The sequence below is a fragment of the Rosa chinensis genome, chromosome 1 (assembly GCF_002994745.2).
Source record: "Rosa chinensis cultivar Old Blush chromosome 1, RchiOBHm-V2, whole genome shotgun sequence".
NCBI lineage: Eukaryota > Viridiplantae > Streptophyta > Magnoliopsida > Rosales > Rosaceae > Rosa > Rosa chinensis.
The window spans coordinates 3,849,626-3,876,514 of record NC_037088.1 but is presented as its reverse complement, the minus strand read 5'-3'; the positions used below and the strand labels follow the sequence as shown (position 1 = coordinate 3,876,514).

Genomic DNA, 26,889 nt, shown 5'->3' with positions numbered 1-26,889 from the left:
ATGTTAGTGCGTTTGTAACTTCTTATGGATGCATACATGTTTGAATTCAGAATTCTAACTGCACTTAATGATTCATATTTAATGTTGATGGATGCTCTTCAGTATTAACGTGATGTTTTATATGAAATATTTTAAGTTATGGACTTTTCCTAACTTAGGAGATTAAAGAAGAATTAAAGTGGTACTCGATCTCTTTAGACTTGTACTTCGAATTCATTTCTGATATTTAGTGTTGGCACGATTTTAGGTTGTTTAGATTGAAATAATTCATTGCATGTTGATATGGTTTGGAAATTATGATTTGAGTGTGAAGAAGTCGATCACATGTATATATTTATCTTTTTGTTTATTTCGTAGGAACTTAGAAACCAAAAGTTGAATCCCCCCTTTTTATGGTTGTTTCTTGTGTAAATTTGTAGATAAATACTTGTTTTATTAATTACTAATTTAAATTGACATTTTTGTTTAGGTGTACCCTACAATCCCCGGACTGAACGATCCCTGCTTATCCTATACTAACAACTACATTTTGCAGGGTTAAATTGTGAGGCTATTTTAGCCGCATCAACGAGTGAGCCTCGCAGGCTAAAGTACTCGCATATACTCCTGTATATACCCTTACGCCACTATGTGTGGCGATTAGGATACTGGGCTTCAGTATTACTGTCACAAAGACAGTAACCAACGCCTCAAAGACAGTAATCAACCCGTACGCCTTTGTGGCGCTGGTTACTGTCTTTGTGACAGTAATATTGAAGCCCCAGTATCCTAATCACCACACATAGTGGCATAAGGGTATATACGGGAGTATATGAGAGTACTTTAGCCTGAGAAGTTCACTCGTATGGCTATCATCTTCCCCTACTTATTATATTATTTTTGACTAGCGGGGCTAGTCCGATTTCCCTTAACCAGCGGGGCTTGCTTGTCTTTGTGAGATTCTTGATTTTTAAGATAAATGTTTTACCATTGTTGCATGCATCGAGTTTTTAAAGGAATAAATGTGGGAAAGTATAAATCCCGTTTATTTAGAATTAATTATTTTTGTCCACTCACGCTAACGTTTTTATGTACTTTCCCTTGGGCCTTTCGGCTTCTAATGCCCAATCTGCAGTGTAGCTGTTCGGCTTTAGGAGTTAAGGCTTAGCACCACCGCTGCCATCTATCCTTCGTAGGTTACTTGTTAACCTACTTTGTTTATCGTTGTTCTTTGGTTTTAGACTACTCTGATAATCATGAGATTGTTGTATTATTACTGTAACCTATATTTTGATTGTATTTGAGTTACTCGGATAATTTTATTACTTTAAATTATGGAGTTGTTCAGTATTGGGAGCAGGGTGGCTCCGAGGGTTTTGGAGAGTGATTGTTAGAAGTGTTATTTTTGGTTAATAGGTTTTTGGGTTGTCCACTTTTAGGGGAGGTTCTGCCGAATTTTCAGTAGGATCTTCTCAATGTGTGGGCCCCGCAGGGCCACCTCGATTTCTAGGATGGGATCTTGGGGTGGGTCCTGACAGTTGGTATCAGAGCATACCAACTACTCACACCATGCTTCCACAGGGTAAAGATGGTATACGAAAACTCAACCCCAAGTATGTCCTTCATGCTTCTATTTCTAATGATTTGGTTGAGCCTTCTTGTTATAGTCAAGCTATTCTAATAGGAACAATGGCGTCATGCTATGAGCGATGAATTCAATTCTCTTCAGCATGTTGGCACCTGGACCTTGGTTCCTCCTGCACTTTGGATGAATGTGTCGCCTAATAAGTGGGTTTTTTGCATTAAACGTAAGTCTGATGGTATTATTGATCGTTTCAAAGCTCTCCTAGTAGCTAATGGATTCCATCAGTAGGAGGGGGTGGACTATGGCAAAACCTTTAGTCCAGTTGTGAAACACTCAACCATTCGCCTTATCCTTGCAGTTGCCGTCAATTTTTGCTGGCCTATTCGACAACTTGATGTGCAAAATACTTTCCTCCATGGTTATCTCTCTAAGGATGTGTATATGAAGCAGCCGACAGGTTTTGTTGATCCACAATTTCCTAATTATGTTTGTAAGCTACAACGTTCTCTCTATGGTCTAAAACAGGCGCCCCGTCTTGGTTCTCTTGTTTTTCTTCCTACCTTGAGGTATTGGGATTTGTTGCATCTATGGCTGATTCGTCCCTCTTTGTTTATCAATCTGATTCAATATTGCTTTATTTACTCATTTATGTGGATGACAATTTGGTCATTGGGAATGACACTACACATATTCAGACTCTTATAGTCTTATTCAGGATTTGGGTCGTTTGTTTTCAATGAAGGATTCGGGTCCTTTACATTATTTTTTGGTGTTGAGGCTAGTTATTCTTCTTCTGGTCTTCACTTAATCTAAATACACTCTTGATTGATGCCAAATGACCAACAACTTCTTGCACTGCAGTTAATTTCACACAAAAACATAAGGTTCAACATATTTATGTTTGGAGTACTACCCAAGTCTATGAAGATATACTATATATGCACCTGATTTCCAGACTGACAACAAATATCTATGACCTGTTCACTGTGGAATTGATTCTAGAGATGAAGAAGTGCTTCACGTACATACCTGATAACAAAAAAGTTGGTCTGGAAATTCAAATGAATCTCTCAAGGAAACCAAAGAAATGGCAATAACTTAAGCACCAGTAGATGATGCATGGTTGGGTTGAAGTGAAAGTCCCAAATATGTTAGATCAAAAGTGGACTCATCACAAGTTATCCTAAAGCAACTAGGAAACGATTAAAACATTAAGTCGAATACAACATGGATCTAGAAAAGCATTAACCTAAATATCTAATGTGATAGTGTATTTAGCATTGGATTAGGGATCCATTATTTGGACTACAAGAAAGTCCTAAACTGTGATGCATTAGGATTCTTCGATACAAGACTTGATCCTTAAGGAAAACCTTTATGGGAGGATTCTTAGGACTAGTACTTGTATAAATAAGAGGTTAGGGTCCCTGTTATCACCATCGTCTACAAGCATTGTGTTCTGCCCATTCAAAAGCTTCAGTTGGTGAATAGCAAAAGACTTCAACCTCGTCTTCATCCTTGTTGTTACAGCTGTGACAATGGCTTCAACTTTGGATGTCAATGGTATGTTTTGATCCTCTAATAGTAAAGTTGAGCATGTAATTGTGTGAGCCTGGTTGTAATTTAGTTTTACAATTGGTATCAGAGCTTAGGCTCACAAAAATTGTTCTTCAATTTATTTCAATGAGAAATCGTTTTAAGGTTTTCAAACAAAAAATAAATAAATTTTTCTTTGCAATAAAACGGCCACGTTTTGGCCATCTTCAGAAAATCCTTCAAGGCCCAAGTCACAGCATGTGCTGATCCAAGCCCATACTCGGCTTGAAAACCTGTTCCTTCAGAAACTAAAGAAGGTGACCATTATTTTACAACGGTCATCTGTGTTAAGTTGGTTTTATGGGTTTTGGAATCGGAAGCACAAAGGATGATTCATCCTTCTGGGAATTCAAAAACCCTTATGTTGTCGAATCAAGATGCCAAGAAGGATATTTTGCTGCCTTCTGTTTTGAATTCATGCTTCCGCGAAAGATTTTTGCAACAAAATTAGGAAATTTGCAAAGGTTAGATTTTAGAGAAAAATTCAGTTTCAATTTAATTTTGTTTTGTCGATTGATGAGCACAAGAACCCTAGTAGCATTCTCAGAGTGCGCATAGGCTAGAGTAGATGGTGACCAGAGGAAATTTAATTTTCTTGGATGCTTTTGTGATTTGTGAAATCGAAATTGTGCTTGCATATCTGTGTTGTTTGTGTTTGTGATTTGATATGCATGTTTAAAGTGAATCCTTTAGTTTTGTATTTGTAATTCATGATATGACAATGCATGCAAAAAACTCTCTAATAGGTACAAAGAGCTTAGTTCTTATAAGTATTATTAATCAGGATAGAAAATCAAGTTTTCAAGCTCAATTTGGTTTGTGTTTCTGTAGGTTTGAATGAACATATTGCACTGTACATACATGTGCATTTGCAAGCATAATTAGCTATAATGAGCCACGCTCATTGTACCGCCAGGGGTACCAACGCCCACCATATTAGTGACTGGCGTAAAGACAGCTAGCCGGGTTACCGCCTGAGCCCCGGATCAACCCCAAAACACCGCCGACGCGCCGCCACGCGCCGTGTCAAGTTAGCATCAGAAGCTACTGAAACTGGGAACTGAAGCACATCAGTCCCACATCGAAAACAAGGAGAAGATCATCCTCTTCCTCACCTATAAAAGGTCCTCTCCTCTCTCCTCATTTATTACGCATTCAATACTTACCTACTGTTACTTTGTCAACATAAATACATTGACTAACTTAGGCATCGGAGAGTTGAAGACTGCCCAGCGCGGTCTCCCTCTGACGCCCATTGTATTTTACTTGACAGGTAACGGGAACCACTAACAACAGAAGTATCGATCCGCCCGCCGGATCAGCGTTAACTAAAGTCCAGCTACCGCTAGACTTTTAGACATTAACATTGGCGCCGTCTGTGGGAAACCTTGAACAAAAAGTCATCCCATCACAGTTACCATGACTAACGGTAGCGGGGGAAATGTCGAGGAGCAGGCAGACCAGTCCGCCGTTCCCCAACCCGCCCACCCAGCGGTAAGCATCAACCGCGCACTATTCAGCACCCCAGTCAACCCTGGCGGTGAAACAAATCCAAGCAGCAGCCGCCCCCCAGGTCAGGACCTCACCGCCTTGTATGAGCTGGCGCTGGCGGACCTCCACAAAGCAAACAGAGAGCGCGAGCAGGAGCGCAAGGAAAAGGCTGAGGCCCAAGAGCAGGTGGCCACGCTGATGACACGTTTCGACGAGCTAAAGCGGGCGCTGGACGCAAACGCCAACCCAGCACGAAGTGAGCAGTCACACAGCACCAGACACAGCCGGCCTACCGCTGGTATAGGACCCATTGTGCAAATGCAGGTACCGCTAAACCCACCTGAGCTGGCAGGAATGGGACCACCCCCTGTCCCCCAATTGTTGGAGCAGGAGGCGGAGTCATCGCTGCGCACCCATCCCTCGAGGACTAGAGCAAGGACTGAGGACAATCTACCCATTCCCGGGCGAGGGTCAGTTCCGCGGAGCGCCCGAGCAGGCCCCGCTGGCAACGCAACCGCCCAAATTTTGGAGAGGATACAGCAGTTAGAACAGCGGCTAATTCTGGCGGAGGCAGGCACCCCGGCGCCAGCCCCAAACCCACTCTTCGCGTCCAGGCCAGGACCATTCACCACTACAATTTTGCAAGCCGTCAGACCAGCGTTTGCAAAGACCCCAAAAATGTCACATTATAGCGGTAAGACTGATCCCTTCGTCCACATGGACACGTTCAAGAAGGTCACCAACAACAAGGGATTTGATGACGCCACCCTGTGCCACTTGTTCAGCGAAACGCTGGATAGTGAGGCAATGAGTTGGTTTTTCGAGTGTCCGCCAGGGTCCATCGGCTCATTCCAGGCGTTATCTCATGCTTTCCTATCTTGATTCATCTTGTTGTCCGCCAGTCATCACAACACGAGCCAGTTGTTTGGCGTCCGGCAGGGAGAGGACGAATCATTGAAGGCATTCGTCACAAGATGGCGGGCGGCAGCATCTCAGTGCCGCGATCTCGACAAAACAATGGCCTCGGCGGCTTTCAAGCAGGGACTCCTCAAGGGACCATTCCTCTATCACCTCAACTACAATCATCCAAACGCGGCGTATGATCACCTTATGAGTGAGGCGGTCATTCATGCCCAGGCAGAGTTTATCACATATGGAGAAACCCCACCGCCACCAGCAACACCAACAAAATCATCTCAACCCTCCTCCAGCCATCAGGAGACCGCCAGCAAGGCCCCCACTGCACGGCCAGCTGACAAGAAGAGGGAGTGGCAACAGGGCAGTTATCAAAGCAAGAGGCAGAAGGACAACCACTACAAGGGCAACCGCCCATCCCATGGGGACAATCGCAACAAGCAGACGGAGTCCTCTCAGCGGTATGCGGTATTTACGGTCCTCACAGCCTCGTACGAGGAAATTTATAATCAGTGCAAGGATCAGATACCACCACCACCCTCACCGAAATTCCCCAAAAAGGGCAAGCCAAGAAACACCGGCATGTGGTGCAAATACCACGAGGACAGCGGTCACAATACCAACAGTTGCAACGCTCTCAAAACGGCCATTGAGACCTTGTACCGTGACGGCAAGATGGATCAATTCAAGGTGCGCCAACCGCCACCTGTAATTGCCAACATTGAGCCACTGGGCCGCATCAACACCATCGATGGCGGGGCTCTAATCACCAACATGTCTCACAGGGCAAGAAAGCGCTACGCACGCGCCAATCACCCAAAGGAAGTCTGTAACATCCGCTACGAGAGATCCGCCAAACTCCCAAAGTCTGGTTGGGAGCCCATCACCTTCTCAGAGGAGGAGGAGCGCGGAGCACATCTACCCCATGACGACCCATTTCTGATCGATGCCATTCTCGACAGATGGTCAGTGGGAAGAATCCTGGTGGATAGCGGATCTGCTGTCAATGTCATATTCAGCGGTTGTTACAACAACCTTAAGCGGAACAAGAAACTACTACAAGACCATGAGCCATTGCTTAGCTTCTCCGGCGATATCACTCAACCGCTAGGTTCTGACTACATGCGGTTAACCATCGGCTCCAGTCCATGTATGGCGGAGGTACATACTGAATTTATAATTGTGGATTGTTTCAGTTCGTATAACGCCATCATAGGACGGCCGGCACTCAACAAGCTCAAATGCATCATCGCCGGATACATGCTTCTCATGAAGTTCCCCACACCCAACGGCACGGGCTGTGTCAAGGGAAGTCAGCAATTGGCAAGAGAGTGCTACTCAACCACCATTGCGCGGTCAACCCGCCGCCACGAAATCCTAACGGTAGGAAATCAGGCACCGCCACCAGATATCTTCGAGGATCCTAGGGATGAGGAGAAGAAATATGTGAAGAAGGAACCGGTCAATCCAGAAACATCGTTGAAGGTCATCAGCATATCCGACGAGCACCCAGAGCGGACAGTCCGCATAGGAGCTCAGCTAGACCCAGAGGTGGCGGCAGAACTCACTCAATTCCTACAGGACAACGCCGCCGTCTTCGCATGGTCATATGCAGACATGCCAGGTATCTCTCCTGAAATCATCACACACAAGCTAACCATCAAGCCATCCTTCTATCCTATCAAGCAGAAGCGAAGGGCCTTTGACGAGGAGAAATACCGCGCCATAGGGGAGGAGGTCGCCAAGCTCCAGGGCATGGGATTCATCCGCTAGGTAGTCTATCCCCAGTGGATCTCCAACCTGGTCATGGTCAAGAAACCTAGCGGCAAGTGGCGGATGTGTGTCGACTTCAAAAATCTCAACAAGGCGTGCCCAAAGGACAGTTTCCCTCTACCACGCATTGATCAGCTGGTTGACGCAACAGCCGGGCATGAACTCCTCAGCATGATGGACGCTTTCTCTGGCTACAATCAGATCAAGATGCATCCCAGCGATCAGGAGTGTACCACCTTCACCACCGACAAAGGCCTGTACTGCTACAACGTTATGCCTTTCGGTCTGAAGAACGCCTGTGCAACTTATCAGAGGTTGATGAATGCTATGTTCGCTGAACATTTGGGCAAGATAATCGAAGTCTACGTGGACGACATGTTGGTCAAGAGTATAAAGGCCAGCGGACATGTGGCAAACCTCAAGATCATAGTTACCATCCTCCTGGCCTATGGCATGCGTCTCAACCCAGAAAAATGCTTCTTTGGCGTCACCGCCAGCAAATTTCTGGGTTATATCGTCAGTGAACGAGGAATCGAGGCTAACCCGGACAAGGTACAGGCCATACTCGACCTGGTGGACCCTGAGTATAAGGTACATGTCCAGTGCCTCCAAGGCAAGTTAACCGCCCTTTCTCGATTCATCTCCAGGCTCACTGACAGGTGTGCCCCATTTTTCAAACTCCTCAAAACGACTCACAAGAAAGTCATCAACTGGAACCCAGAATGTCAGACAGCATTTCAGGGCTTGAAGGATTACCTGGCGGCAGTCCCACTACTCTCTATCCCTGTGCAAGGAGAGACACTGTTCATATACCTAGTGGTATCGATATCAGCGGTGAGCTGCGCCATTGTCCGGCGGGAGGGACAGGACGAGCTCCCAGTTTTCTACGCCGGCAGAGGCATGAACGGAGCAGAAACAAGATATCCATGTGCTAACTAATCAACTGCTGAGACAGGTGATGCAGAACCCTGAACATTCAGGGCGCCTCAGCAAGTGGGCCATCGAGCTCAGTGAATTTGACATAGATTACAAGCCAAGAGCCGCCATGAAGGGCCAGGCAGTAGCGGATTTCATCGCTGAACTTACCGAGCGTCAGCCGGAACCCAGTACTCAAACAAAGTCCGCAACAGAAATAGTAGCCAGTGCAGAGGCAACTCCCCCACAGTCCGATTGGAACCTCCACGTGGACGGATCCGCCTGTGCCAAGGCCAGCGGCGCCGGAGTCATCTTAACCGGACCCGGGGGACTGAACGCAGAGTACGTGTTGAAATTCAACTTCAAAGCTTCAAACAATATGGCGGAGTACGAGGCGCTCATAGCCGGTCTACTCCTCGCCATTGACTCCGGAGCTGACAACGTCAACATATTCAGCGACTCCCAACTAGTCGTCAATCAGGTCAACGACAGCTTCCAAGCCAAGGACCAGCAGCTAGCGGCATATTTGGGGTACGTAAAGACGTTGCTAAAGAAGTTCAAATTTCACACAATCACACAAATCCCCAGGGAAAAGAACGCCAAGGCTGATTCACTGGCGAGACTGGCAACCGCCCAACCGCATCAGAGTCCAGCGGACACAAGGGTGGAGTATCTTGACAAGCCAAGTATCACAAAGACCCTGGCGGAAATCTTCAACGTTCAGGTCAACCCCAGCTGGATGGACGAGATCATTACATATAAACGCAACGGAACGTTGCCAGAAGACAAGGTACAGGCAAGACAGCTCCAGCGAAGAGCAACCCGCTACAACATCCAGCACGGCAAGCTCTACCGCCAGGGGTTCACCCATCCTAACCTCCGCTGTCTAACCCCAGAGGAAGGAAGGGTTGTCCTAGCAGAAATCCATGGCAGGGAATGCGGAAACCACTCGGGCGCCAGATCCCTGGCCAACCGCACAATGCGACAAGGGTACTTCTGGCCCACACTTGGTGATGACGCCCGGCGGATTTCGAGGTCTTGCCACAAATGCCAACAGTTTGCAGATCTCCCACACGCACCGGCGGAACCACTGTCAATCATCGTGGGCCCATGGATTCATTCCACGTGGGGCCTTGATCTGATGGGAAAATTCCAAACTGCCAAGGGTCAGTTCAAATACATCATTGTTGCCATCGATTACAACAGCAAGTGGATAGAGGCAGAGCCACTGACGGCAATAACTACCGCCAAGGTAATTCGCTTCCTTTGGAAGAATATCTACTGCCGCTACGGTGTCCCACACACAATCATTACAGACAACGGCACACAGTTCAACAATGACGAGCTCATCTCCTTCACCACCAACTTAGGCACCAAGTTGAGGTTTGCATCTGTCGCCCACCCCCAGACCAACGGCCAGGTCGAAGCGGCAAATAAGATAATCAAAAAGTTGTTAAAAAAGAAGCTCGACAACGCCAAGGGTTTATGGGCAGAAAAGCTCCCAGAGGTTCTGTGGGCCATACGAACAACTCCAACCTCCGCCACCGGAGAAACTCCTTTTTGTATGATGTTCGGCACAGAGGCTGTCTTACCCATTGAAGTTACTCAACCTACCGCTAGAGTCGAAGGCTACTGCCCAGAGAACAACAGCGCCGGCGTCAACTTGGACAAGGACCTCCTAGAAGAGAAAAGACGCAGGGCCCACTTACACAATCTACAAAACAAACAACGGGTATCACGTTTCTACAACGCCAGAGTCAAGGCCTGAAACCTCCAGCTGGGGGACTCGGTCATGAAGGAAGTCATTCCGCCGCCGACAAAACTCCGCCCAACTTGGGAAGGCCCGTACAAAATTGTGGAAGTCGTTAGCCCAGGCACCTTCTACTTAATGGACAAGGACGGCGTCACATCGGCCCGCCCTTGGAATACTGAAAACCTTCGGTATTACTACAAATAGTCAGAACGCTACCCAGGAGCATCTTGACTTAGCTAAATTTTTTGTTCAAATATTTAGCTAAGGGAAGCTACCCAACGGGTACTACCCCGCTTTTGTACACTGAGCAATCAGCTATCAATGAAACGAGGAATTATTCAAACCATTGTTACCAAGTCTAGCACTGAGGGTAACTGGCAACGCCAGCAATCGTCGGCGGACCTCGTCTGCTACGAGGTGCACTTGGACCAATTTTAATTCCTTTAATGTTTCATTGATCGACAAAAGAAAAATATAACTTAAAAACACTACATGGCAAACCAAGTCAGAAATTTATGTTACGCCCCAAAATTCTTTAGAAACTGATATGCCTCAGCGGCTACAAAAAAGCGGAAAGCGAAAAAAAAAAAAAAAAAAAACTATGGAAGTCTCAGCTAGCTTCAGCGGTTGGCTTCGACTTCTGCGGCTTCAACAGGCGGCGGCGCGACCGATCGGCTCGCTTGATCGGACCCTCTAGCTGTCGGACTGGGGGTCTCTATGGTACCATCCACCCGGGTGTGTGCCTCCAGAAATCCGGCACGTGACACCTCCGACGGGGTCTGCTGGGGAGTCTGCTGGGACCCTTCCGGCGAATGTGGGCCACTTTCCCCGCTGCCCGAATGAGTACCCGCAGCTGGGGCAGGCACGACGTCTGTCTCCGGCGGGACACTCTCGGCTGCCGGCACGTCAGGCTGTGACGCCTTTGCAAAGTCAATGGCACCCTTCCGCTTCAACATGTCTATATTGGCCCGGGCCCCAGACTTCGCCGCTTCGGTCAGTGTCTTCTTAAATTCTGCCGACTGCTTGAACGCTTCGACAGCGGCGGCCGCAGCGGTACTCCCTTCAGCTCTCAGGCGGGTAACCTCACCCCCCAGCCGCTTCATTTCGGCCATCCTATCGGCAGACTCCCGCTGCACTATAATGAGTTTTTTGTCTTTAGCGGCTATCCGCTCCTGCAGCAATGCGATCTCCTGCTCCAACTGGGAGACGCGTTCATTCCTCTCCAAGTCCCGCCTGATGGCCGCATTAAGCTTGCCGCGGGCGTCCGCATAATCACACTCCACCTTGACCAGCCCCCGCTCAACCTCCGCCAGTCTCTCCTTTGCCTCCGCCAACTCCCTCTGGAGACCTCCGATTTCTTCCCGGAGCTCTCCCTCAATCTGGGGCTGCTTCGACGTCGCCACGAACATATCATGTAACCCCACCGATATTTGGCCAAAGGCCGAGCTGAAGGGCGATTGGTCAATTGCCGTCGGGCGCGATATGCCCGCCAGACCGCCGAACCCCAGCCGCTCGCACAGATGGAACAGGAACTCCCGCTCCCCTTCTGTCATAAATGGCGCATACTCGGCGAACGAGTCTAGCTCACCGACGGCGGGCGCCTCTCCCTCCACCGCCGCAGTCTTTGAGGGAGCCTGTCGGGCCTTCTTCTGACGACGGGACCCGATCACCACCTCGTCTCCCTCTTCCTCGTCAGGAGACTCAGCCGTCCGGCGCTTTCTCTCCAGCGCCCTCTGACTCCCAGCGACGGCCCTCGTCACCCTCACTGGCGGCTCCTCCCTTGTCATAGTGACATCTTCCGCCGGTTGCACAACCTTTTGAGGACCCCGCCTGTGAGCAGGCATCCGCTCCTTCTCTGGCCCGGCCGCAGCACTTCCCCTCTGATCCACGCTGACTGTCTGAGTCCCCGCCTGCACCGTAGGCAGACCATCCTCACCAAGGTGAGACTGGTGCGGCATCGGCATCACCACCGGAACATCGGACTGGCTCAGCGCCAATGTCTCCGGGTTCACCACGGTCTGCTGGGCCGCCAGCCCCTCGGCATACATGGCCTCCAAAAAATTGTCTATCTCCGCCCGATCCATCGCCTTCTCAAATGCGTCGCGACTCGATTTGTTGCCCGGCGGAGTTTCTAAAAAAAAAAAAAAGCGACAGCCATCAGTCAAACAATTCAAAAGTATAGTACGATATGACAGGGTAGACTCCTCACCAATGGAGCGTGTTAGTCGCAGGTCGACCAGCAACTCCCAACCAGTCAGCAGGCGGAAATCAAGCAAGTTTCGGTTCCGCCAGCAACCCCTGATCCTCGCCACGCGACACTCTTCTTCGCGCGTTAGCGTGTACCGAAGTCCCGCTGCAAAAAAAAAAAAAAAAAAAAAAAAAAAACACGTCGTTAGTAGGAATACAAGTGCAAGCGCGTCAACACGCCAAATACTTTCAGCGGAAACCGGACACCAACCTCGAATGGGTTGGAACTCAGACTTGATCCTAAACGTCGGCCCTTCCTCATTCGATCTGGCGTGGTACTCCCAACCGTCTGTAGCGACGCAGAAGGTCCCCCGCCAGTAGGACATTGAGTCCCTTAGATTCTCAATTAGCTTGGGCGCTCCCTGCCGGCGACTCAAGTTCACTTGCCCTTTGCAGCCTCAGTGCTTCACATACACTAACTCGTAGAAGTAAAGCACTTCCGCCACAGTCGGCCCCTCGCACCCGGATAACCGCCAAAGGGAGTTCAGGGCCAACATTAACCGCCACATATTGGGGCAAATCTGACCAAACGCAAGGCCAAATTCGCACACCAATATCTGGAGGTTGGGCACCAGCGGGAATGTCAGTCCTTGACGGAATATCGCCTCGTGAACGGCAGCAAAACCCGCTGGGAGAATCGAGGCCTTTTCATCCGCTGTGGCGGGCGCAGCTTCACCGACCCCGGCAACCGAAACGTCTGTTTCATCCGGTTAACGGCAGCGGCGGTCATCCGCCCACCTGCCTCGTCGACGGCGGTGCTATCTGAGAGAAACCACGCTGATTCGGCATTCTGCCCCGCTACTTCCTCTTCGCCAGCAGAGCCGCTAGCAGCACTATTGCTTGCCAAGCGCTCGTCGCGCCTAGTTTTGGCGGCAGCGGCCTCACCTGCCCTAGAGCTCTCTGGACGCGAACCACGGCCCATAGCTACGTCCCAGAGGATGGTCTGAAGAGGCTCAACTTCTAGCGGTTCTGGCAGTGAGGTTCCTGCATCGGCAGACGGACGCAACGAATCAATAAAAATCCTATCCGCCGCGCTGAACGACACGTCAGACCCGGAATCCTCACTGCTCGAAATCTCTATAACGTTAGCCATCCCAAACCCTAAAACCCACATCAGTTAGCACAAATACAGATCTAACCTACTCTCGCATCAGATATGGCCAAGGGTATCAACAACAAAACCCAGAAAACTCCAAAGTACAAAACAGACGCACTCAACCCAGATTCGGCTATCTATTCCTTAACCACCAACGCTTAGCCAACCATAATCCAACCCCCCCAAAGAAATCCCATTCACACCTCAAAACACACCCAGCAAAACCAGCAGTCATCTCAGAAAGGCAAAAACAGCAAAACCCAGAAATAAACAGACCCACTAAAACAAAAACAAAAGAGGGAATCCAGGTACCAACCTTAGTGGCGCAATCTTTTGCACGGTCGTGCACGGTGACGGTCGACGTCTCTCTGGAAACGGTATACCCACGCTCCGGCAAGCTCTCTCTTCGATCTCGGACAAACAGAACTCGAAGACGTCGACTAGGTTTTCAAATTTTCGCAAAGTGGCAAATCTCCCAAGGTTCCCCCCCCACCCTTTTTATCTCGGCATCAACGCATCCTAAGCCGTCCGCTCCATAACGGCATCACGTACCAGCCGTACACGTGTCATCAGTCTCCACTCACTCTCCGGAGTACCCAAGGCGTTACCTCGGTTATGAAACCCACAATTAATATCATTAAAAGCTAGAAGATGGACAGGCTTAGGAGACAAGCCTACGCACGCTAACCCGCTATAGGTTCGACACGTGTTAAACAGTTGGGATGACTTCGTAAGGAACCGCCTGAAGTCTCCGCTGAGCGAAACCCCGCCAGCGGAACTTCTCCCTCGTCATTTCTCGAGACCAAGTCTCCGCTGAGCGAAACCCCGCCAGCGGATCTTCACTTGTCATACTCCAAGTGACGGAGTCTCCGCTGAGCGAAACCCCGCCAGCGGATCTTCACTTGTCATCCAAGTGACGGAGTCTCCGCTGAGCGAAACCCCGCCAGCGGATCTTCACTTGTCATCCGCCAAGTGACGGAGTCTCCGCTGAGCGAAACCCCGCCAGCGGATCTTCACTTGTCATCCGCCAAGTCACGGAGTCTCCGCTGAGCGAAACCCCGCCAGCGGATCTTCACTTGTCATCTGCCAAGTCACGAAGTCTCCGCTGAGCGAAACCCCGCCAGCGGATCTTCACTTGTCATCTGCCAAGTGACGGAGTCTCCACAGAGCGAAACCCCGCCAGCGGAACTTCTTTTGTCACCATCTAAGTCTCCAACGGAACTTCTCTCGTCATTCCGTAAACGGGGCGTCCTCCGCTACATAGCACACCGCTAGCGAACCCCCTTTCTCATCTGACAAACTGCGTACTTTATTCAGCGCAATACCGCTCAATAAAATACCACCAAGCACGTCTACTTGACGCTGCTTCCTGCTACATCTAGCGGGGGACTTCCGCCAGCGGTGGATCCCGAGGCCACGCCTCTCTGACAACGCCGCCACGCGGAGTTACAGTCAGAATGTCCCTACGGGACACGGGGACTAGTCAACAGTCTACGACAGCCCTGATCAGGTACGTTGACCCCCGTCACTTGGGTGCTAAGATTGGGCTCGCAACCCAACACCCTCTGCTCCGTGCAGCGCTGCTCCGTGCAGCTCCCCCTCAACAAACAATAATAGCGACCATCCGGAGGTCCATCTTAGCCGGGGAGTGGGGGACCCCCTGGGGGGCCTAGCAGGGGCCCACCCGAAAGGGCACAAAGCGTTTGCTCAGTAAATCCATGGTTGACGACGCACTGACGCTAATTATGCTTCTGCAAAGTCTAGCGGGAGAAACGCTTCAAACCGCCGATCAACTCCCCAACCAAGATTGCCCTCCTTGACTGGGGATTTGGGGACTTGTACATACATGTGCATTTGCAAGCATAATTAGCTATAATGAGCCACGCTCATTGTACCGCCAGGGGTACCAACGCCCACCATATTAGTGACTGGCGTAAAGACAGCTAGCCGGGTTACCGCCTGAGCCCCGGATCAACCCCAAAACACCGCCGACGCGCCGCCACGCGCCGTGTCAAGTTAGCATCAGAAGCTACTGAAACTGGGAACTGAAGCACATCAGTCCCACATCGAAAACAAGGAGAAGATCATCCTCTTCCTCACCTATAAAAGGTCCTCTCCTCTCTCCTAATTTATTACGCATTCAATACTTACCTACTGTTACTTTGTCAACATAAATACATTGACTAACTTAGGCATCGGAGAGTTGAAGACCGCCCAGCGCGGTCTCCCTCTGACGCCCATTGTATTTTACTTGACAGGTAACGGGAACCACTAACAACAGAAGTATCGATCCGCCCGCCGGATCAGCGTTAACTAAAGTCCAGCTACCGCTAGACTTTTAGACATTAACATGCACAAAACATTCTTCACTAATTCTTGCAGACAACCTTAAGTTAACAAACCAGAAAAATTGTATCTTGTGTTTTAAAGTTATGCATATAATTTTGCTTCCAAAGAAGTAGTACAGTATGATTTTATAATGCAGATAGATATGCATATTTATTCTATTCAAATATGGATACTTAGAATTCAAATTTCTGTCTAAAGATGTGATTTGTGTTCTTTGCATAACTTGAATTAAATAAATGTGGCATGTTGATTTGGAACCTTCAGAATATTGTGTCTTCTGCTCAAAAGTGTTGCATGATATTAATTTTGGTTAAAGGGCTGTTAATATGTGACATTGCTTGTGTTTTTTTTTTTTTTTTTCTGTTTGCATTGTTTGGTTTGGATGTTGCTTGAAGTTACGAAAACATAAACTTAAGATTTCAAGAACCCTACAGATTGAAAACTCACAAAACTTTCTTTTGTTTTTTGCTCTTTAGGAATCCCTACTGTAACTTTGAACACCATTTAGCTCTTAACTGGATATAATTACAAGAAGTGGAGAAATCAAGTAGACTTTTACCTAGCCATGAACCAGAACATGGACCTTTGCTTAACCAAGGATGAACCTGAGTTGCTTACTAGTGAAAGCACTGATGAAGAGAAGAAGTATTTTAAAGAGTGGTATAAGGCAAATAAGATGGCAAACAATGTTATTAGGACTACCATGTCAGACACAGTTAGAGATAGCATACAAGAACCTGATCTAGCCATGGATTACTTGTATGCCATACATGATATGTATAGAGAGAGTGATAAGGCTGAGGCTGCTAGATTGGTAAAGGAATTTAACAAGCTTAAGTACACTGGCACAGGGAAAGTGAGAGAGCATATCATGAAGCTCATTGAGATTAATGCTCAGCTTAGGGACCTCAACATGGGGGTCACTGATGATCATGTAGTGCATGCTGCACTGCATTCCTTGCCTAATAGTTTTAGCCAACTTAGGACTGGCTACAATGCTCAAAAGGAAAAATGGAGCCTCAAGGAGCTGATTGCCATCTGTGTAGATGAGGAAGATAGGATTAGGAAGGAAAAGAGCCAAGCACCTCAGTGAACCTTGTTGACAAGCCTAAGAAGAAATACTAGAACCAGTCTAAGCTCAAGCCTACCAAAACTATCACCAAAGGGTCTACCTCAGGAGCAGCCAAAGCAAATAAACCATTCAAATTTAAGTGCTATTTCTGTAAGAAAGTGGGGCACATGAAGAAAGACTCCACATGCTTTAAGAATTGGTTGATCAACAAGGGTAATTTTTCTAACTCACTGTTTTCTTTAGAAATTAATTTAGTTAATGTTGAACCAAAAACTTGGTGGATTGATTCAGGAAGTCCCTTACATATTACTAATTCCTTGCAGGGATTCATAAGGAAGAGAGTCCCAAGATGTGATGAAGTGAACCTGTGTGTAGGCAATGGCATGAGAGTGGCAGTCAAAGCTATTGGAACCTGAAAATTAGATCTTGGTTTAGGAAAGTTGTTAGTTTTGGATAATGTTTATTATGTACCTTCCATGAGAAGGAATTTAGTTTCAGTTTCTCTTTTGGCTAAATCTAGATGCAGACTTCTTATTGACAATAATGGAATTATTATTTCTAAATATTCAGTTCAAATTAGTTTTGGTGTTATATTGAATGATTACCTACAGTTAAATTGTTCACACAGTCAACAAGAAATTTCTCTTGTTGAAAATAATAGCACATCGAGCAACACTTTAACTGGTGTTAAAAGAACTAAATGCAATGAAAAGTCTGCATTTTTGTGGCACAGAAGACTTGGCCATATATCAAAAGAGAGATTGAAAATTTTGGTTAAAAACAATATCTTGAATGAACTTGACTTTTCTGGTTTAGAAGATTGTGTTGAATGTTTTAAGGGAAAGATAACTAACTTAAGGAAAAAGACTGCATACAGAAGCCAAGCACTTTTAGAGCTCATACATACTGACATTTGTGGTCCATTTAGAACTCAAACAATCTATGGAAATTTGTATTTGATAACCTTCATCGATGACTTTTCTAGATATTATTATGTTTATCTACTTTCAGAAAAATCTCAAGCACTTAAAGCCTTTCAAATATTTAAGGTTGAAGTAGAAAAACAACTAGAAAAAAAAATGAAAACTGTTAGGTCAAATAGAGGTGGTGAATTTTATAGAAAATACACACAGAGTGGACAACAAAAGGGTCCCTTTGCCTTGTTTCTGCAAGAATAAGGCATTAAGGCTCAATATACCACACCATATAATCCTCAGCAAAATGGTGCGGCTGAGAGAAAGAATAGGACACTTTTGAATATGGTCAGGAGCATGATGTGCACAACAGGCCTACCTAGGTTTTTATGGGGTGAAGCTTTAAGGACTGCAAACTATGTTTGCAATAGAACACCTAGTAAAGCTATAGAGAAAACTGCTTTTGAGTTATGGTGTGGCAGAAAGCCTAGTCTTCATCATTGTCATGTATGGGGATGCCCTGTAGAAGCTAGAATTTACGATCCAAACATTAACAAGCTTGATCCTAAAACAATAAGCTGCTATTTTATAGGCTACCCTGAAAAATCTAAGGGTTACAGGCTTTATGCAGCTCAACACTCACCAAGAATTTTTGAAACACATCAAGTAAAATTCTTGGACGAGAAAATTCACAATACAAAGATCTTCAGAATTTGAAGAAATTGTGGATAATGAGCATTCTGAAAATATATTGCCTATAGTTCATGATACACAAGTAGCTATTAGTATTACAGAAACTCAAAATGCACAAGATCAACTTGTTGAACAAGAAATGCATTTTGCAGATGATCAAGCTAATCCTGAACCCTTACCTGATCAACCACAGCCTGTAGAACCTCAAGATCAGCCTGCAGAACAACACCAAAATGTAAATCCCCAATTAAGAAGGTTCAATATAGCAAGGAAACCAACTTATGGGGGGGGGGGGGGAGAAGATTTTGACTACATTGTTTATCTGCAAGAACATGAAGTTGAAATTGATCTTTCAGATGACAATGAACCAGTCAATTTCAATCAAGCTATTGAAAGTAGTCAGTTAGATGATTGGAAACAAGCTATGGAAGCTGAGATTAACTCCATGAACAAAAATGCAGTTTGGGATTTAGTGAAACCTGACCCCAAACAAAAGGCTATAGGTTACAAGTGGGTGTTTAAAATCAAGAGAGATGCAAACGGGAATATTGAGAGATATAAAGCTAGGCTAGTTGCCAAGGGTTTCACACAGAAGGAGGGTGTTGATTTTATTGAAACCTTTTCCCCAGTTTCAACCAAAGACTCTTTTAGAATTATTATGGCACTTGTAGCTCAATTTGACATGGAGCTACACCAGATGGATGTCAAGACAGCTTTCTTGAATGGAGAACTCGATGAGGTTATTTACATGAAGCAGCCTGAAGGGTTTATAGAACCAGGAACAGAAGACTTAGTTTGCAAGTTAAGAAAATCCATTTATGGTTTAAAACAGGCCTCTAGACAGTGGTATAAAAAGTTTGACTCTGTGATTTCTTCTTTTGGATTCACTGAAAATTTAGTGGATAAATGTGTTTATCTCAAAACATCTGGAAACCAATTCATTTTTCTAGTACTTTATGTTGATGACATTTTGTTGGCCAGTAGCAACTTAAAGCTACTTAAAGAAACCAAAGCTTTTTTGTCAAAGAATTTTGACATGAAGGATTTAGGTGAGGCATCATATGTACTAGGAATAGAAATTATAAGAGATAGGGCACAAGGTTTGCTAGGTTTATCCTAGCAAAACTATATTGCCAAAATTCTGAAAAGATTTGGCATGGAAACTTGTGCATCAGGGGAGGTTCCAATGTCTAAGGGAGAAAAGCTTACTAAGAAACAAAGTCCAAAGAATGAAGTAGAAAAGGTGGATATGGAGTCCAAGCCATATGCAAGGCTTGTTGGAAGCCTTATGTATGCTCAAGTCTGCACTAGGCCTTATTTATCTTTTATAGTTGGCATTCTTTCCAGGTTTCAGTCTAATCCAGGTCATGAACATTGGGTAGCTGGAAAGAAAGTACTCAGGTACGTGCAGAGGATTAAGAACCACATGTTTGTGTATACACAAGTCGAAAAATTGAAGCTTGTAGGATACACAGACTCAGACTTTGCAGGGAATTATCCTGATTCTAAGAAATCGACTTGTGGATATGTTTTCATGCTTGTAGGAGGGGCTGTTGCTTGGAAAACTATGAAACAAACCTTAGTGACAACATCTACAATGCAAGCAGAGTTTATTGCAGTGTATGAAGGAATGTGTGAAGAGCTTTGGATTAGAATTTTTTTGATACAAACTAGGATTTTAAGTCAAATAGTTTCTTATGCTCTTGTAATTCATTGTGACAATGAGGCAGCTATGTTCTTCAGTAAAAACAGTAAAAGGTCAAATAACTCAAAGCATATTGACCTCAAGTATTACAGTGTGAGAGAGAGAGTCAAGCATGGTGAAATTTCAGTATTGAGTATAATTACAGACTCTCAGCTTGCAGATCCCTTCACTAAGGCATTGTCAGTTGCTGCCTTCAAGAAGCATATTGAGAATATTGGTGTTTTACCTAGTTTAAGTTCTTGAGTTCAGTGGGAGCCTATTTAGTAAGAGTAAATTTTATGAGTTTTGTATTTTCTGAGTTCTGGTAAAATTTTGGTAGTTGTGATTTTCAGTTTATCCATCATCACAACATTATGTATTATTGAATTTTTGATTATTAATAAAATTCTCGAGGTATTTCATTTAGTTTGTGTTACTGCAGCTTTAATAGAATTTTCTGTAACTTTCATTTTGTGTTACTGCAGATGGTCTTGAAACTTCAGTGAACATGTTCCTTCAACATTAAGACCATCAGTGTTTTCAGTTTTGCTTGAGTTTCATTTTGACACATTCAGTTGGACCATTTAGGTATATGATCTTCTGGTAATACACAATGTTCATATACTGCATCATTATGTTTTTAATAGCATATGTGGAATGCAGGAGCTTATGTGTCAGGACCCACCTCGGAATTACCCTCCTAACTCCAAGATGGACCTGCGGGGCCCACTTTTCAGGAAAATTCGACAGAACTTCCCCTAAAAGTGGACAACCCTAAACCTGCTGAAAACACTTCTAAGTAATATAAATTTCAATGCTTGAAGCCACCCTGCTTCCTAGCAACAATCCGCAAATATCCAAATATAAACACCGTACTACACAAACATATCCACTTATATAAATTACAACCCAGCAAATCAAATCTTTCAACTTCCTCCAATATTATACAACTCCCAAACACCCATAATTATACAAATGTATAAATCCAACCTTTTAAGGTAATCAGAGCAATCTATAGAACACACTCGAAATATAATACATATGGTAGGTTAATAAATAACCTACTGAGGATAGATGGCAAAGGTGGTGGTAGCCTCCACTCCTAAGCCGGTCAGCAACGCTGCGATCTGGGCAATTGAAACCAAAGGGCCCAGGGGAAAGTACATAAAAACGTTAGCGTGAGTGGACAAAATAAATAAGCATAACGGAATAAAAGTTTATACTTTCCCACAGATTTAGATTTAATAAAAAAAAACTCGATGCATGCAACGTTTATAAAACGTATTTCTTTAAATTCAAAAACTCATGAAAAACATACCAGCCCCGCTGGTTAAAAGAAATCGGACTAGCCCCGCTAGTCAAGTAGCGATAAAATATGGGGAAGAAATTTCACCATACGAAAGAAGGGAGCCTCCCAAGCTCGGGTCGGAGTGTCCCACACTCTGGAGCATCCCATGCTCTGCTCTTACTCACCCACAAACACATAGTAAGTAGGGAGAAGTACTAATAGGCTAGCTAGCAATAAAATATAGCGACCCAGGTATGGTGGGTAAAAACTATTCAAAACCAATAAATCTATAAGGCTTCCCCATGTCCCACGAATAAAGAAAACACGGGATAATGATCCTCTAGAGACGACAATCAATCGTTGCGCTGACATTCGCTTGCTTAGGCTTAGTTTGGGATTGCTTTTGGAACCTTCTTTTGGTCCAAAAGCTCTTCTGGAGGAAAGTGAGGTTGTTTGGTAAACTTCAAAATTGTTGCTTTTGGGCGGAAGTGCTTCTCTGGGCAGCAGGAAATCAGAAGCAACTTTTAGTAGCTTCTAAAAATGGCTTTTGAGGAATGCGGCTGAAAACATGAAAGATTTAACGAAGTTAAGCCAACTACCTATTTTATCCTCGTCCTTTTCTAATCGATTAAAATACAACAGAGCCAACAATAAGCATACATCCACAACCCATTCCATTTCTGCACCGAGCAAAACAGTCTCAATACACATGGAGTATGAGAATGAAATTTACCTTTACTTGTGTTAATAACGATTATTGCTACTGTGTGTAGCTTTGAACACGATCATTGAACAGGATGTTTTCCAACTTCGAAGCCAACACCCTGCTACCCTCCAATTCCACACGGGTTTGCACTCCACTACATAGATTCTGAAATTGAGCGCTACCAAGCCCGGTTTCTTGTTCTAGGATGATCATCAACGTCGAAATCAAACCACAAAGCCCAGAAAACTGTTGTGCACAGTGAGCTCCGTCGGCACCCAAAACAACCAAAAATATCATTCGATCATAACTCATGCGAAATCAAAAATTAGGTGTACTATCGTGTAGAGCGTGAAGAGAAGATCAATTTCTATATCTCAAGCATCGACAACGGTGACCGGAGTCGCCGGAAAAGCTTCAATCTTCCAAGATTCGAATCTCTCTCAGGTCCTTGCATGGACGATCCATCACCATAGACGTGTCAGCACTGAGAATAGGAGTCGAACGTCGGTGGTGCGCAGCCAGGATATGGCCGGACATAGGAGTTCCCGTTGGATCTCGTTTTCGGGTCGTCGGGTCGCGTTGTAGGTCAGAGGCTCTGATCCCTTCCCGAGCCTTCTAGATTTATCTGATCTGGTCCATCCCCTTTTAAACAACATCTAACGGCCAAGATCAGTTGGTGGAGAAAGTGAACGGCTTAGATCACTCCTCCTGATTTTCTATTTTCCTTTAATAATTTCTTTAATCCCCAAAACTTCCAAAATTCGTAAAAATTAGCTCGGTATCCGAAAAATTCTCCGAAAATTCTCACGGACTCGTTGTGTCGTGTACGTTATTCTCAAACCCTTAAATCAAGAATTTCTCCCAGTGAAAAATATTTCCGAGCACCATTAATAATTTTCGAGATCGTAAATAAATAATTATCAAATTATCTCAATTAAGCTCGATAAATTTTCCGGGGCTCACATGTCTTGTTCTATCGAAAGATTGGGTCTAGTGCAAGTTGTGGGAGTTGTGGTTTCAAGGAAGAGATTGCTATTCATTGTTTGTGGGACTGTAAAGTAGCTGCTAATGTGTGGAAAAATATTTCTTGGTGGATGTCTGCAAAGTCTGGAAATAATGAAATTTCATGGAGCTTTTTAATCATGTTGCAACTGTTGCTAAAGATTGGGAGCTAGAATGGTTTGCAGTGATTGCTAGGTTTTTATGGAAAAATATAAATTGCAGAGTTCATGGGAAGAATGTCTCACAAGCCCTTGAGTTAATTAACAAGGTTGTTGCTTGGTTTGATTTTAATAGTACAGTACAAAAAGGAGATGATGAGATGAGTAATGTGCTTAGTGTATTAACATGTATGACCATTTTGGTAATTATACCCAGCCAAAGCACTTTTGTCTTGCAACTTATCAAACACTTAGAAATTGCTTTTTGTTCTCACAGCACTTTTAAAAACAGTTTATCAAACACTCAGTTGCTTCTTCTCACAGCAAGTTCGGAAGTGTTTCCTCTCATAGCACAGCAATCCCAAACTAAGCCTTAATTAGCCATCTGCCCATCTATATACTATACTATAAGCTAATAAGCTATGTCACTCTGTCTAGCTACGACCCCGAAATTAAACTAATAATAATCGATTTGTTGATATCTTTTGATTTTTGGGTATTTTTATCCAAAACTAAAATTATTTTTACTTTAGTTATTTTTTTAGGTCAAGTAGAAGCGGCACTGTTATTAATGACAATGAAGTCATTGAAACTCACTCAAATGAGTAAAAACAATGTAATATTAAAATATGACCGTATTCCTAGATGAATATTGAATAAAACTCACACAGAAATATTTTAATCACATATATTTTTGATATAGGCGAAATCTCAATTTTATTGGTTATGATCCGCATGGTACTGTTGCTCTATCAAAATTAATTCATATGTCAAATCAAAATTTGAATTAAAAATAAAGACGACTGTTGAATTTTCCATGCCCTTTTGTGTGGTAGGTAAGACGAGAGAACGGATACATTCCATATCATGTGGATTTTGATCACACAAAAACACCATACACGTGCCATTCGGTGGTGGTTTCCAACAAGGCAATTAAGCAGGCACGTGATCCCCCAGCTACCCATCAATCCTCTCTTTTTTTCATATATAAATACAATTCCATTTCTCATACCATTATATTCTAACATTTTTTGCCTTGCTACTGCAACACAACACAAACAGTTCAATCCATCCTTGTTCCTCCTAGCCTCCCCATTTTGATCTTTTCTCGACACTTCTTCGAGATATCACAATGGTGACCGTCGAGGAAGTCCGCAAGGCTCAACGTGCTGAAGGTCCAGCCACCGTCTTGGCCATCGGGACAGCCACTCCTCCCAACTGTATTGACCAGAGCACATACCCCGACTACTATTTTCGTATCACCAACAGCGAGCACAAGGCTGAGCTCAAGGAGAAATTCCAGCGCATGTGTAAGTAATAGCACCTAGCCACTGATCGATGATTTCTTTATTCTCCATTTATTTGTCCTCACTTCATAACATGTGCACTTGTGTTGGAATAGCTTACTCCTTAATCCTTTATGCATGAATTAATTGTACGGAATGGAATGATTATAGTATACGTGATGGAAGATATAATGCATGTGGCTAACTGTGATGTTGCACTTTCAGGTGACAAATCTATGATCAAGAAGCGTTACATGTATTTGACTGAAGAAATTCTCAAAGAGAATCCTAGTATGTGTGAGTACATGGCTCCTTCACTTGATGCAAGACAAGACATGGTGGTTGTTGAAATTCCAAAGCTTGGAAAAGAGGCTGCCACTAAGGCCATTAAAGAATGGGGTCAACCCAAGTCCAAAATCACCCACTTGGTCTTTTGTACCACTAGTGGTGTCGACATGCCTGGGGCCGATTACCAGCTCACTAAGCTCTTGGGCCTCCGCCCGTCCGTCAAGCGTCTCATGATGTACCAGCAAGGGTGTTTCGCCGGAGGCACGGTGCTCCGGTTGGCTAAGGACTTGGCCGAGAACAACAAGGGTGCACGTGTTCTTGTTGTTTGCTCAGAGATCACTGCAGTTACATTCCGTGGGCCTAGCGACACTCATCTCGATAGTCTTGTGGGCCAAGCCTTGTTCGGTGATGGTGCTGCGGCCATTATTGTTGGGGCCGACCCATTGCCTGAGGTTGAGAAGCCTTTGTTCGAGTTGGTCTCGGCAGCTCAAACTATCCTCCCTGATAGTGACGGAGCCATTGACGGGCATCTTCGTGAAGTTGGGCTCACATTTCACCTCCTCAAAGATGTTCCTGGGCTGATTTCGAAGAACATCGAGAAGAGCCTCAATGAGGCCTTCAAACCTTTGAACATCACGGACTGGAACTCACTTTTCTGGATTGCACACCCGGGTGGCCCTGCAATTTTGGACCAAGTAGAGGCTAAATTGGGCCTGAAGCCCGAAAAGCTAGAAGCCACAAGGCATATACTATCCGAGTACGGCAACATGTCTAGTGCTTGTGTGTTGTTTATTTTGGACGAGGTGAGGAGGAAGTCTGCAGCTAATGGGCACAAGACCACCGGAGAGGGCTTGGAGTGGGGTGTTCTATTTGGGTTTGGGCCTGGGCTCACCGTCGAGACTGTTGTGCTTCACAGTGTGGCTGCTTAAACTCCAAGGCATCTGGCTTCACTTGGCTAATCTGCTCCTGGATTTGTTCCTTTATATGTATTGTTTCCAGTTTCTACTCTACTTTCCTGGCTGGTTTTCCTTTTTTGGATTTATTTTACCAGTGAATTTCATTTGGGCATTCTGAGGGTAAACTTAGATGCCATCACTGTGTCTACTTTCATATTGCTAATTACTAGATTGATGAAGAAAACAAAAGGGCTTGTCCCATGTAGCAATATATGTAATGATGAATAATATTATTCCACATATTTCATATGATTAAAACTTCCTGCAATAATTTAGTTAGAAGCTTACTTTCCCGGAAGATTGAGAGCAGGGAAGATATCTCCCACTAGCTGAAAGATTATCCCGGGCAATATGTTCAATGACAATAACATCTTTAAACTTGAACCCATATATGAGCTACGTTTGGGAATGTTTCAGTTGATCCTGCATCAATTAAACGAAAGTTTCAATAAGCAAAAGAACACCTATCTTCTTTTAAGCAACATGAAAGAGATCGTACGATTAAAGATTTCAACTGAGTAAAACATGTTATACTATATATTAGTCGTCAACACAGATAGTGATGTTGGGAAGATATTGAAAGAACAAGATATTTGGCTGGAATATCTTTCATTTTATTGATTATAGATATTATATACAAAATTGTATACTTGAACAACACGAAGTCTCCAACAGTTTAGGAGAATAAGTAAGGAAAGACATCCTATACAACCTATTACAATCAAAGCAGAATCCTATACAAATCAAATCTGTTTGATATTCAATTAAGGTAGATATCCTTTCTAATACTCCCCCTCAAGTTGGAGAGTGTATGTTCATAACTCCCAACTTGCATAACAGTGACTTAAACTTTTCTTTTCCCAAAGCCTTAGTAAACACATCTGCTAATTGTTGAGATGAAGTAACATGTCTAGTAACAACTTGACCTTGCAAAATTTTATCCCTAATAAAATGACAGTCCATTTCAATATGTCTGGTCCTTTCATGGAACACCGGATTTGCAGCAATAAGCAACGTCGCTTGACTATCACAATGCAAAATAGCAGGAACCGAAATAGGAAAATGTAAGTCTGCTAACAAATAACGCAACCATGTGAGTTCACAGCATGTACCTGCCATAGCCCTATATTCGGCTTCGGCACT

General features: G+C 44.8%; 3 protein-coding genes across 3 annotated transcripts; all 3 read left to right on the top strand.

The window, feature by feature from the left end:
• Positions 1 to 16,264: 16,264 nt before the first annotated feature.
• On the top strand, positions 16,265 to 16,792 carry LOC112198677. Its single transcript, XM_024339810.1, has one exon. It carries the CDS (start codon positions 16,265 to 16,267, stop codon positions 16,790 to 16,792), a length of 528 nt encoding a protein of 175 aa, XP_024195578.1.
• Positions 16,793 to 19,534: 2,742 nt separating this feature from the next.
• On the top strand, positions 19,535 to 20,326 carry LOC121052753 (secreted RxLR effector protein 161-like). The gene has a single exon (XM_040518591.1). The coding sequence runs from the start codon at positions 19,535 to 19,537 to the stop codon at positions 20,324 to 20,326; it is 792 nt and encodes a 263-aa protein (XP_040374525.1).
• A 3,901-nt stretch (positions 20,327 to 24,227) lies between these two features.
• LOC112175474 (polyketide synthase 1) lies at positions 24,228 to 26,004 on the top strand. Its single transcript, XM_024313155.1, has 2 exons — positions 24,228 to 24,526; positions 24,728 to 26,004. The coding sequence occupies exons 1-2, from the start codon at positions 24,349 to 24,351 to the stop codon at positions 25,717 to 25,719; spliced, it is 1,170 nt and encodes a 389-aa protein (XP_024168923.1). The 5' UTR covers positions 24,228 to 24,348; the 3' UTR covers positions 25,720 to 26,004.
• The last annotated feature ends 885 nt before the right edge of the window (positions 26,005 to 26,889 follow it).

Coding starts and splice junctions, on each gene's coding strand:
- LOC112198677 (XM_024339810.1), top strand. CDS start 16,265: ATGAACCAGAACATGGACCTTTGCTTAACCAAGGATGAACCTGAGTTG.
- LOC121052753 (XM_040518591.1), top strand. CDS start 19,535: ATGGAAACTTGTGCATCAGGGGAGGTTCCAATGTCTAAGGGAGAAAAG.
- LOC112175474 (XM_024313155.1), top strand. CDS start 24,349: ATGGTGACCGTCGAGGAAGTCCGCAAGGCTCAACGTGCTGAAGGTCCA. Junction 24,527..24,727: donor GGAGAAATTCCAGCGCATGT/GTAAGTAATAGC, acceptor TTGCACTTTCAG/GTGACAAATCTATGATCAAG.